The 12,462-nt window shown below is 44.1% G+C and overlaps 1 protein-coding gene across 4 annotated transcripts in view; it reads left to right on the top strand.

Moving 5' to 3' along the window:
- The window catches only part of sema6a (sema domain, transmembrane domain (TM), and cytoplasmic domain, (semaphorin) 6A), a 79,044-nt gene extending 69,297 nt beyond the window's left edge, over positions 1 to 9,747 (top strand). For all 4 annotated transcript variants that reach the window (XM_036526032.1, XM_036526034.1, XM_036526033.1 and 1 more), the window contains one exon: positions 6,509 to 9,747. In XM_036526032.1, the coding sequence (XP_036381925.1) occupies positions 6,509 to 7,641 (1,133 nt within the window). In that variant the 3' untranslated portion in view covers positions 7,642 to 9,747. The remainder of the gene's footprint in view (positions 1 to 6,508) is intronic.
- Positions 9,748 to 12,462: the final 2,715 nt, after the last annotated feature.

The following is a 12,462-nucleotide window of genomic DNA, read 5'->3' on the forward strand; positions in this document are numbered from 1 at the left end:
ATCCTTAACCTGTTTTTGATTGTTTGCAGGATTAACAAGCGTTCCAATTTAAATGAGGATCACTCACCAGCAGCTGCCTCCGTGATTGCATCTGACGCAGCGGCTCTGTCTTGTGGCGTCCCCCTGGCCACTTCACATTTCACATTCACTAATCATTTTAGTTGCAGTGAAAAGGGAAAAAAAAAAACGACCGGTTTCAAGTTAAAACCCATGACCCTCTGTTATAATCAAAATGATTTGATGTCAAGTGCACAATGGTAATGCCCACCACTTCAAGTCTCAAGTAATAAGGAGTCAGGTGCTGATGGGTGATCTTTGTCTGAAACAGGCAAGAATGTTAATCAGGAAAGAGCAGGTCCACGCTCAATATCAATCTCAAAGGAAGTTTCTTGCCTCCGCATTTGTAGCTCACAGACCACCACCAGTTCCTTTGCGTGTCACATTCACACTTCCTTAAGAAAGGAGCTATTAGATTCAAATGTCTGCTGAATTATTCATAATAAATTGCATTGAAATAAATTAAGTTCTAAATAGCCTCAAAACATAACAGTGCTGAACTCTTGTATGAAGGTGAACTGATTCTACAGGTAATGAAAGTTGCGGCATTGTGACAGGCATCAATGAATGTAGCATCTATATTGAAGCCAGGAAGCTTCATGTGTGAGATTGACATCATTAAATTGGATAAATAATGTCACACCTTCTGCAGTTTGTGAGCACGAACAGATTTTAGGACAGTCTGAATAATGACAGTTTTTTGAATGCTTACCGTTTTTTTTTTAAATGGCAACTTGCAGCTTCCATCTACTTTTCAAACTTCTAATCTTGCCATATGGTGGTTATTTGTCATTTTAAAGCTTCAGTGAGTTTTCAGAGAAGATAAAATACTGAGTCTTAAAAATCTAAAAATCACTTTTTGCATTTACCGGTGAGTTCAGCAAAAAATTTGCAGACTTCAATTCTGTATATGCAAGGTAAGTTTTTTTCAAAGAATTTTAGCATCTATTTTAAGCCTGTGCTCGCGAAGTGTGAGAAATCTTCCAAGACACTAAGCAAAGAGGACGCACTTCAAACTGTAGCTTTAAACAAAATGCACCCCAGCATCAAGACTTTTGAAAGAACATTTGACGAATGTTCCAAACGTTTACATCAAAGCTGTGGGTGATTTGAGCAGTACATGTCAACCAAATATTAGGGAACAATGCTGCTTTTTTCATCTGTCACTGTAATGGGACAATAGCCTGCCTGTTGAAGGGGCTAGAGGGGGTCACTTTTCAATACATCATGTGAACAGGGCTTTGAAGTTAGAAATCACCAAAGTTAGCCAAAACGACCTCATATGAGACCCCAAAGGTTTTTCACCCATCCTCTCCGGCAGTCCTCCCTTTTCTTGCCACCGAGGCTCGGTGACACACAGCTGAGCACTTTTCCGTCTGATTGCGAGACGTTATCGCTTCCCTTTTCATCACTGCAGACAATGCCTTCCAACGCTGTGGCTTCAGTCAAAGGTTTGAGAGCTTGAAAGCCTTGTTATGATGTAATGTTCCCTTTGATGTGGCCGCAGACAATGCTGCCAGTATTGGCCAATGTGGGTCAGTTTGTAAAGTGTGAGAAGGTCCCTGTGACAATATTCACGCCTCATGACAGTATGATTTCTCATGAAAGATCCACAGTGCCATTCATTTATGGGCGCGGGGGCGTTTTATTCCAGAAAATGGGGAGCAGTGGCCTCAGTTAGTTCAGCTGGGGATTAGTGTAGCTTTGATCCTTCTGTAAAACATAAAAAGTAGGTTGAGGAATGGCCTTTGAATGATCCTAGACTGAGCGCCAGACTAAATGGCTATGGCACATTAATATACAGTTGCATATGCACAACTTATGTTCCATTAAATCATTTGTAGGCTTGCCAGAATTTTTATCGGTACATACACTTCAGTTTCACAAAACTCAGTCTTGTAAAAAAATATAGAAAAAAACAGTACAGCTAGAGTGACAATTGTGAAATGAGTTTAAATCCTGAAAATGTTCCACCTGTTTTGTATGTGTCATAAAGTAATGGGTCAGAAATTACCTTCAGGCATATTACTGGTCAAATCCACACAGTCAGGGGTCCCTACAGGTGCAGTAGAATAAGAGTAGGAAGTAGCACAGCACACAGACAAAGGTTAGGTTTATATTAGCCAAAAATAAATGCTCAAGACTGGAAAAAAAGGGAATGAACTGAACAAGATAGTTTATGCAGAGAGACCTGGGGATCTATGCAGAGTGGCAAATGAGCAAGAAATGAAGAAGAGAACTGTTCACCCGTCAGCCGCAGATTTCTCTGGTGCTTAATTGAGTCTACAGGTGTAAAGTGGAGGAGTCTACAGCACGTTTGCCCTCTTAACATTAATTCAAATAATTTCAGTGAATAGATTACATTACATTTTGATCATAAAAGTCAGAATGGATATTGTTTTTTTAGTTAAAACCATTTGCATTCAAACCAAAATAATTCAATATGAACTACAACCTACATCAGAAATAAGATGTAAAAAGCTGTGCATTTGTGATCCTGATAGAAATGGGGTTCTGCCTGTTAATCTTGCAGAAAGATTAAAAGTAAGTTCAGGATGGTTTGAAGAGTTCTTTACCACCCCTGTTTGTATCCCCTGTTTGTAAGAAGGCACTGGATGTGAAAATGCCTAAATGGATAATGATTTCTCATAGATCGAGTTAAAGGAGTTTGTAATTAATCACAGACACATAAATATTGATGTAATTGTTCCTGTAGTGTATAGCTAGATTAGCAATTATGTGTTTGAACAGAATGTAATTTCCATAATTTTCATCTGATTAAGGTGAATGGAGTTGGTAGTGCAAATGGCAGTCTCTTTTTAAATGATTGGAAATCATTAAGCTAACAGTCACAAAAATGTGTGTGAACTGGAAAATTTCATAAAAAGTAACAGCATTAGACCAGTGAGCAAAGGTTATTAATAATAATGTGACATACAGATTTAGGCATATGTCATTAAAATAGTATAGTAGTTTTTTTATTTTTGCTAAAAAAATACGATCATGCATAAGGTAATTAACATTTTCCATTAAAATTGTTCAGTATATTATGCTTTCCTCTGTTCAAATTGTCATTGGTCACATCCTAATAATAAACACTAGCAAACATTGAAAATACATTCTAGAAATAAGGGTTGACTTTATCTATTATAACAGAAAAAGCTAATCCTGACGAGCCTTATCATAAAGAAGGTAAGTTGCCATGAGAATAGTTTCCCAGCACCCTTTGCTGTCTTTGAGGGCAGCCTGGGTGTGTTGAAGGGTGGAAGAGTGACAGACCCACAATCTCTTTAGATGAGAGAAACCACGGTAACCCGTAAATGTCCATTAAGCAGCAGCTTAGCATTTGGCTGAAGTCTGAGGCATCCTTTACGCCTGTGCCCCCCCTTTTGAAGTTGGCGATGAGAAACAATCGGCCTCAGAGGCAAGATGGAAATCTTCAGAGGGCTGACGTGACCTCGGGAGGGGTGTGGTTATGTCTCCCCCCTTCTCCTGTCCTGGCAGAGGGTTGCGGTAGGCTCGGGTCTTAGGCCACGGCTGGCAGTGCCGGCCCCTGCCCTCTCTCCTCTGTTGGGATTACTGCGGCCGCGAGCTCCACAGCTCTCTCGTTTCTTCACCAGGGAGCCTGGCTCCTGACATGTTTAAAACTCCGGCTTTACTTTCAGGAGTATATTGTTAAGATGTGAAATCCTATCCTCCAACCACACCGCCGGCCATTAATTTCTACAAATTCCATGTCACAAGGGTTTATTTTTCCTTCAGAGTTTTCCAACCTAACCCTCAAATGAGCGGCTGAGGCCATCATAGATGTGTTTCTTTGGGCAGGGGAGAGAAGCTTTAAGTACATGCCTAAACGTGCTGTTTAAAATCCAGTTAAACAGCAGATTTTCAGTTCTTTCGGCAGCGTATTGCCACGGTTTAGACACCCTGCTGTAATACGTTTCGGGGCACCTCCCCTGAAGGATGTCCCTACATCCCAGAGCTTTATCTTCGAAAGCTGAAATCAAAGCAGAACTTTGACTCCTTCTCTAATCGCAATCAGCCCCAGCGCTGGATGTCATTTTACGAATATCAGAAAGAGCTGGTGGTGGGAGAAAAAGAGAGAGGGAGAGACCGCCAATCTTAATTAACGAGCCACCATGGAAGAAGTGTTAGGATATCAAATGGCAGCACTGCTGTGAGAGAAAGTTCTGCTCGGGTAAAAGAAGTAACCCAGAACAGAGAGAGAGAGATGAAAAAAAAAGTGGCTGTCCTCAGATCTTCCCATGAGCAGACGAGAAGCAGATGTCCCACGCACAAGCAGGTCACTTAGTCATCCGAGATCCAGATACAACACATGCGCCATCAATTAATACCACTCGCTAGATCTAACAGCGTTGCATTACTCCTCTCAAGACGCCGTGCCTAAAAGGCCCTCACAGATGATAAGCGTGGAGGATGGGGACGGGGGGAGTGGGGGGGTAGGGCTGTTTTGTTTAAGTGAAGTTGGCCGGCGTGGAGGAGGGCAGGGAGATAATGGACTTGGGTTTTCGAGGTGGACGCTTTGCAGCACCCGTGGGCCGCTCCATTAAGGACTCATCCCCGCGTCTGCCTTGTGTCACCTGAGACTGTCCTCTCCGTGACATCAACGAGCTGAACTCGACCATGTACCCCTCGCGCTGGCCAGACATTCTGGGGAGACTGACCTCAACAGGCAGTCATGACATAAGCCCAGTAACTTTATATGTCCATGCCACATACTGCTGTGCTTTCTAATTATTCATTATGTCCCTGTCTCTGTTGTTGGTATGTGTTGGTCATTGGTCTCGGCCTGTGCTTTTATGGATCTAACTCAGCTGTAGCAAAAATTCCCTGTTGGAAGAAGGCAGATTGTGAATCTTAATCATTGTTGAGCAGTACATAGTACATCAGGCAGACTGTTGTTTCTGCAGACTGCTCTAATATTGACTGCAGTCTGCACTGTACTTAAATGGTATCTAGTTCTGGTTTCTGAAGATTGATCGTTACATTACCTTACAGTTATCATTGAATATATACATCCAGTAAGAGCCTCCTGGAAAAAAGGTCAATAGATTTTTTCAGAATGACCCCCAGGGAAAGTCTTTAGTTAGACATGCCAGGCACTATGGTATGGCTGTGTTTTCAAACATGTACTTTCAAACGTGTACTGCCCTTTGTGATGCACTGTCCAGAGCACTGCTTTAGAGTGTGCTCAACCAAATGAGCGAGGAGCTTGGGTTCAAAACGAACTGCAGTCATTTTCAACACCATTAACTTTCACCATACAAGTAAAAAGTTATGCATTTTATCATATGTTAAAACATACTGACACCTTAGCTGTAATATAGCTTATTCTAGTTACCAGTTTACAGATTAGTTTACTATTAGCTGCTGATCTGAAACGATTTTGTGTCCCTGTGTGTTCTGGCTAATTGGTTGTTCTGCATCTTTCAGAAAAAGAGCCCGATTGTACGTGTCGTTTTTCAGGCTTGGGGGTTTACAGTTGGGGTGCATTGAAGTGAGCTCTGTACGTGCACTTGAGTTTTGGAAAGGCACAGAACATGGTGGCTGCCAACTTCCCCCCCCTCCCACGTGCTCTTTGTCGTATGTGAGGATGTGTTCCGGAACACAGCCAAAAGGGTTTGGCCTCTACAGCCACCGCGAGGCTTACTCACAGCTTATTCAAGCCTTTGGTACATCCAGCCATGCTGTTTCCCAGCGTTTAAATTTCACATATAACCACCTTCAGTGTCTCTCAGTATACTTCTGAAATCCGTACTGAGAGCATGTTTCTGTATGAGGAGCTACCCTCCGGCAGAGCGGTGGTACAGCAGAGACCAGGTGCTTCTATTTCTGTCTCTGATAGCGTTCGCTCCCATTGGAGTTGCTCCCACTCTCATGCTGGGAAAACACAAGCCATCAGCATGCTGGTGTTTTTTTCCCTCTGTTCGGTATCTTCATTCATTTTCTTGTCTCCTTATTTAGTTCTAATTCAGCTTGGTCCTCATGAAGTCATTACTCTGTTATGATTCTTTGACCATGTGTAGTGAACATGCCCATAACTCAAAACAAAGTGCTGTCTTGCTTGAGCATATATCTGGTTCTTAATGTTTTTTAATACATTACCGCAATGTTCTTCAAAATTTCAATTTTGGAATATTTTGTACATACGGACTGTTCCACACAGGCTGTCCAAAAACCCCGCAGATCTGTATTTTGAGTAATTGCTAACATTCACTGCAGCATATATTTTATGTCAGCCTTTAACTACAGTCATTATTAGGACAGGATATTATGTTCCAGTGCAGTCTTTTTTACTATTTAGATTCATGCTCATGGATATACCCAAAATGTAGGTTGATCTGTAATATGAAAATGTCTCTCCCTTTGTTGCATTCACAGGTGATAATCGTAATATGGTGACGAGTGAATGTGTAACGGTGTCTTACAGGGGTGATTCGCGAGAGCTATCAGAAGGGCCGCGATCAGCTGGTCCCCGTCACACTCCTGGCCATCGCCGTCATCCTGGCCTTCGCCATGGGGGCTATCTTCTCGGGGATCATCGTCTACTGCGTGTGCGACCACCGGCGGCGGGACCTGGAGCTCTCCAGCCGCAAGGACAAGGACGCGGCGCACTCCAGGAGGGGCTCGATGAACAGCGTCACCAAGCTGACGGGACTGTTCGAGACGCAGGCCAAGGACGGGCGCCCCGAGGCCATCCTCACGCCACTTATGCACAGCAGCCGCGTGGGCTCCGCCAACGGCAAGATGCTGATCAAGGCCGACCAGCACCACCTGGACCTGGCGGCGCTGCCCACGCCCGAGTCCACGCCCATGCAGCCCCGGCGCAAGCCCAGCCGCGGCAGCCGCGAGTGGGAGCGCAACCAGAACCTCATCAACTCCTGCACCAAGGACCTGCCGTCCATGGGCTCCCCGGTGATCCCCACCGACCTGCCCCTGCGGGCCTCGCCGGGACACATCCCCAGCGTGGTGGTGCTGCCGCTGCCCCAGCACCAGCAGGCCTACCAGCACGAGTACGTGGAGCAGCCCCACCGCGGCGACCTGGGCCCCATGGGCGTGGACGACCAGGCCGCCACGCTGGAGTACAAGGCCCTGAAGAGCCCCTGCCACAGCCTGGGCGTGGCGGAGAACGACGGCGTGCCGCCCCGCGTGCCCCAGAGGGAGGCCTCGCTCTCCGTCCCCGCCCCCGTGCCCCAGATGGGCAAGCGCCTGGAGGTGCACTCGTCCATGTACGGCCACGAGTACAAGAGGGGCTACCCGCTCGGGTCGCAGCAGAAGGGCTCCGCCCTCAAAAAGCACAACACCAACTCCTCCAACTCCTCCCACCTGTCCCGAAACCACAGTTTCAACCGAGTGGAGAACCCACCCCCGGCCCCGCAGAGGGTGGACTCCATGCACGTGACGTCCCAGGCGCAGGGGGTGTCCCTATCCCGACAGCCCAGCATGAGCTCCTATGGCTCCCTGCCCCGGACGGGGGCCAAGCACCTAAAGCCCGACGTCCCGCCCAAGCCCTCGTTAGTGTCCCTCTCCACAAACATCAAGTCGAGCGACTCATGCACATAATCGTCACACGGGATTTGGGAGAAACACGATTGCATCGACTTTGTTTCTTGTCAGTGTACAGCAAATACGACACACTTTTTAAAATGTTTTTTTTTAAATATATCTATATGGCGAAGTTGTTTGTCGAGCTCAGGCTTGTTGGGTTTCGGTTCCTGGAAAAAAGTGGAATATTTGCTATGGAAAAAGAAACAAAATGAATTTCATCAATATTTCATCAAAAAGCAACATGTCACCCTGTAGCATTCTGAACAATGGCTGTGTTGGACTGAAAGAAGCACAGCGATTCGGTGGATGTTTTTTTTTTTGTTTTGTTTTTTTCTGTTTTTTATTTTTTTTTTGTGTTCAAACAGGCTGCCAAAAGCACATTGCAGTGGTGAAAGCAGGAGTCACTGTTGGACAGTGGGGGCCGGGGTAGGACTCGGCAGGCACCTGGGTTCGTGGAGCTTAGACTGGAACAATGGCCAGGGGTGGACTTTGTGTGGAAAACTGTGAAATGCCTCTCAGTGTTACAGTCACTCGCCGCTGCAGTCAAGCTCATGGGCCTTCGGTCACAGGCCTCGTCCCGGAATATCTGCTACTGTACCGGTTACTGAATAACATATGACTGTTAATACTAATAGCTCATTGTATTTATTATTTAATAAGTGCTTTTTTTGGGGAAAAAAAGACTCAGACTTTTTTAGGCTCAGAAAAAATCTTTTAATATGAATTAATCGAGTGTGAAATTATTTAAAGTCATTAAACTGGAGCCAGTGCATTTTTCTTGTCAGATAGGGTCCGACGACCGGTGTTGTTGGGACCTTGGCTTTTGAAGCTTGAGACAAGTGTGACCTCCAGTTGGAGGGAATATTTATTTACCTGTGCCAGGTGGCTCTTGAACAGAGCTAGGACCTTCTTGGAGCAGAATCTCCCATGTCATTAAAAAAAAGGAACAAAAAAAAAAGGTCAGAACAATGCACGGAACTCTTCAACCTCACCGACACCTCTCCGTAGGCATCTCTCCCTCAGCACTGTGGTTTGCGTCGGCCGTCTCTTGCCCGAGAGCAGTCGACCCACTGCGGCCAATCCGGGTCCACCATTTGCATGTAAACATGCAAAGAAAAAAAACAAAATATTGCACGGACGACGAACGTGTGGCAGACGGCTTTCTGCCAGGTGTGGAAAAGGCAACGTGTTTCGCCAGGTATTGGAAGGCATCATCTCTCTCGTCTTATCACACGGGTCCTTTCATGGGAATCCACCTGTTTATAGCCTGTTTTTTTTTTCTTCCACATGTAAATGTGTGCCTTACACCCCAAGTAGTGAACATTTCTTTAGCTGTTAAATATGTTTCCTCGTAGATTTTATGATGAGATATTTCCCTCCCCCTTCGTCTGATCAAGGCAAATAAAGAATGTAGGTGTTTTGTTGTGACTCTGGTCCCTAGGCATATTTGGGAGGGGGTGGGGGGGAGAGGACGACCCCTCTTTCTTTTTCGTGGTTCATTTTCTTTATTGTGCCAATGAAGCGCTTGAAGAAAAACCCTTTCTGTTGTGCTGGCAGTGTCGACGATGTTGTGGGTGTTTGTTTTTTAATCCATCAAGTCCTGATATTCTTTTTTGCTCTCATCTTTGCTGTTTGATAGAGTGATTAATGTATGTTTTTTGCAAAGGCCTCCTTGTGTTGGGTGGGTGCACTGCAATAACAAACCGCAATCTGATTGGCCACACTACAGTATACTGATAAGGCACCAGGTCTCGAGTGTAAATGATAAAACTCAATTTCTAGGAAGCAAAAAAACAGCAGGCTGGTTCCTGCGGTAATGAAGGCCTCCTCAAGTAAAATTAGGGAAAACGTTTTAACCCCCTTTTTAAAACCAAGTTTCAACATTTGAGGCAGATTAGTATGTCTAATCTATTAACTCTCTATATCAATGAGTTGTAAATGAGGGTTTTAGCTACTGATCTGATTGTTTTGTTTACGTCGTTTTGGGTTTTTTTGTTGTTTTTTTACGTGATTGTACATTGTTTTTCATTATTGCTCCCAAATGGAACATATCAGTCAATCGGTAGCGTTCCTGCAGAGAGGCAAGTTTCTGAATCTTTGGCAGATTTCCTGTGAGAAAACGAGGAAAGCCAACTGTTATTTTTCCACCATGCAGCCACAATGTGAAATTAACACGTAGAATTTTCCCAGTCTCGATTAAGGAGTAATTGTGTTACTTTTACTAAATTGTACATAGACGCTTGTAGGGTTTATGAGTGCAATGACTGTGTCATGCATACGATTATACCTAGCAAAGGGATGTTCACTCTGGGTCCCTTCATTTCAGTAGTGCAGACGGCATCTCTGCCCACAGTTTTGATGGAGTCTGTTGGCCGTGGGCTTTTTGGTGTGCCTTTGTCTTTCACCCTTGCTATACACTGCTAGATGCAACCGAGTCAAACTCTCGAATCGTTTCTAATTTGTAAGCTTGTAAAATATTGTGACGTCACAAGGTTTTTTGCCCTTCACTTCTTTAACATCTGATTCACAGCTAAATGTATGTTGTAAAGAAATTCTCTTTAATAAATGCAAAATGTAATAAAAACAAAACTAAGGATTGTTGTCATGGAGCTCTTGTTATTCATTGAACATTGCACCACATCGTAGTAAAGCCTAAGGGATCCTCATTCACATCGGTTTGAGTTCACAAGAGTGGACGAAGAAAAACATGTCTGAGATTTTCACCTCAAAGTAAGTTGATGTTCAGCGTTATCTGCACATACTGGAGATGGGCTAGCTCTGTGAAGTTAAGAATGTGCAGGTACACTTAAAACAAGCGATCTGTTTGATCTCAGATCTCAGTGTGAATTGTTGAAGGCTTTTTTACCATGACTAAATAAGCTGATAATCATCTGTCTGGAGCCGTTTTGCAGATATGCATTTTGGTGCCATTCAACATCCATCTGTTGATATGGAGGTGAGTCATAGGCATATGAGATTAGGCCTCTGGGAGGTAAGGTGCTACTTTCAGGTGATTCGTTCCTGCTTTTATTTCCTCTCTGAATGTACTCATTGTCTAACATGTAATCTGATGCCTTCCATTTTTCTTTCATCTTGGCAACAACTTACAGTGTAATTTAGTGCATCTATATGCAGTGCTCACATGAAATCAAGACCCTTTTGACTTAGGACGCCCAATCAGGTCCACACTACCGTGCTTATTTATAGGTTTTGAGAAAAATATATGTGACAAGTAGGAAGTTTATCTTTTTTGCAGCACAAAAGACTGGCTCCAACTAAGCATACCACAAAGAATTATTCCCTTTGGATTTCCAGCTTGGACTTTCTAAAGATGTTTTGAAGCACCACCAGTGATGTAATGGATGGAGGAGCCCCTGCATATATTTAGGAACCCTACTGAGGGTCCTGAGTCACACACCATTCATGGCGTGACCAGGAGGTACCAGTGGAAGACGCAATTAAAAAAATTGTAAATGAGCGGCTGAAATAACAGCGTTGCATACTTAACTGTGATGTCCAAGCAAGATGCAGTGTAAATAACCAGGATATGAGAGCAGCAAGGCTTCTGCCTCTCCCTGCCAGCCATAGACTGCTGCTGTACTATATTTACCAATTGGAGGCGTAAAGCAACAGAACTGCCTAAAACAGAATTTGTATTTGCTCACTCTCTCTAGTGTTTTGAAATTGAGTTAATTGTAGCTAAATCCACAGCAATGCCTATGGTTCCCTTTAGCTGAGCACATACATTAAGCAAATTTATATGTCCCCTGGGTGATGATGTAACTTCAAAGACTTGCATGAAAATGAGACCAATCAATTATATTGGCACCTGTAAAAGTTGTTGATTACATGAATTCACCCTCACAACCATAAAAAGCCCTCCTGTTCAGCAAAAAGAAACAGCAAGTGGAAACCCATAGCAGTAACATCATGTGACATCATGGCCACCATCCACTCCCCATGATTGTATCTGCAGCATGAAAAGTTCAAGTCTTTGACCTCTTTTGGCGTGGCTCTCCACTCATTTTAAATCAGCCAGAATCTCCGGCCACAGCCAGTCTGGTCAGTTAACCCTTGACCCTTCCAACAGTAATCCATTCTGACTGCTGATATCTCCTAATGACTCATACCCTCTCATGTCGCGGTGACTTTACCCAACATTTATAGCTTCTCCAGCCAGCCAAAAGTGCTCATTTTGGTCTTTCCCTCTGCATATGTAGTAATCCTGTGGTGTCTGAAGCATCCATTGGTGGGTGACCTTTTGACGGTCGCCCTGATTGATGTGCTGTGTATTCCCACTCCTTCTGCATGCTGGACACTGTGTCTTTGGGCGTATATCTCCTCCCATCTGCCAGAGTCAGGAAATTAAACTCAGGCTAAACCGAATCCATTGATGCTTCCCAGCTGCCCAGAGGGGGGAAGAAATATATCAAAATGGTTGTGTGTAATGAAGACCGCAGCAACAACATGCTAGCCAATGGTGCGGATGCACACAAAACGCTTTAATCCACTTTGTTAGCGCACAACTGTTTGCCTCCAGATATGTGTGTGCTGCTACATATTAAGCCTCCAATCGCACACGAGGAAATAGAAGTATAAAGAGATCAAACATATTCCGGTCTCTGGCATTCCACTTCCCCTAATGTAAATCACAGTGACAACGCTCATACCCCAACTGAATTTTTTTCCATATTTTTACCGTCTTATCTCATGACAACCATTTGAGAAATTGAATTTGTATGACAGTATATACTGCTGCAGAAGGAGCCTCACACAGTGATGTCAAACACACATTGACAAATTAAAAGATAGACTGTTCAGTTCAGTTTACTTCAT

The sequence above is a fragment of the Megalops cyprinoides genome, chromosome 4, assembly GCF_013368585.1.
Source record: "Megalops cyprinoides isolate fMegCyp1 chromosome 4, fMegCyp1.pri, whole genome shotgun sequence".
Classification (NCBI taxonomy): domain Eukaryota; kingdom Metazoa; phylum Chordata; class Actinopteri; order Elopiformes; family Megalopidae; genus Megalops; species Megalops cyprinoides.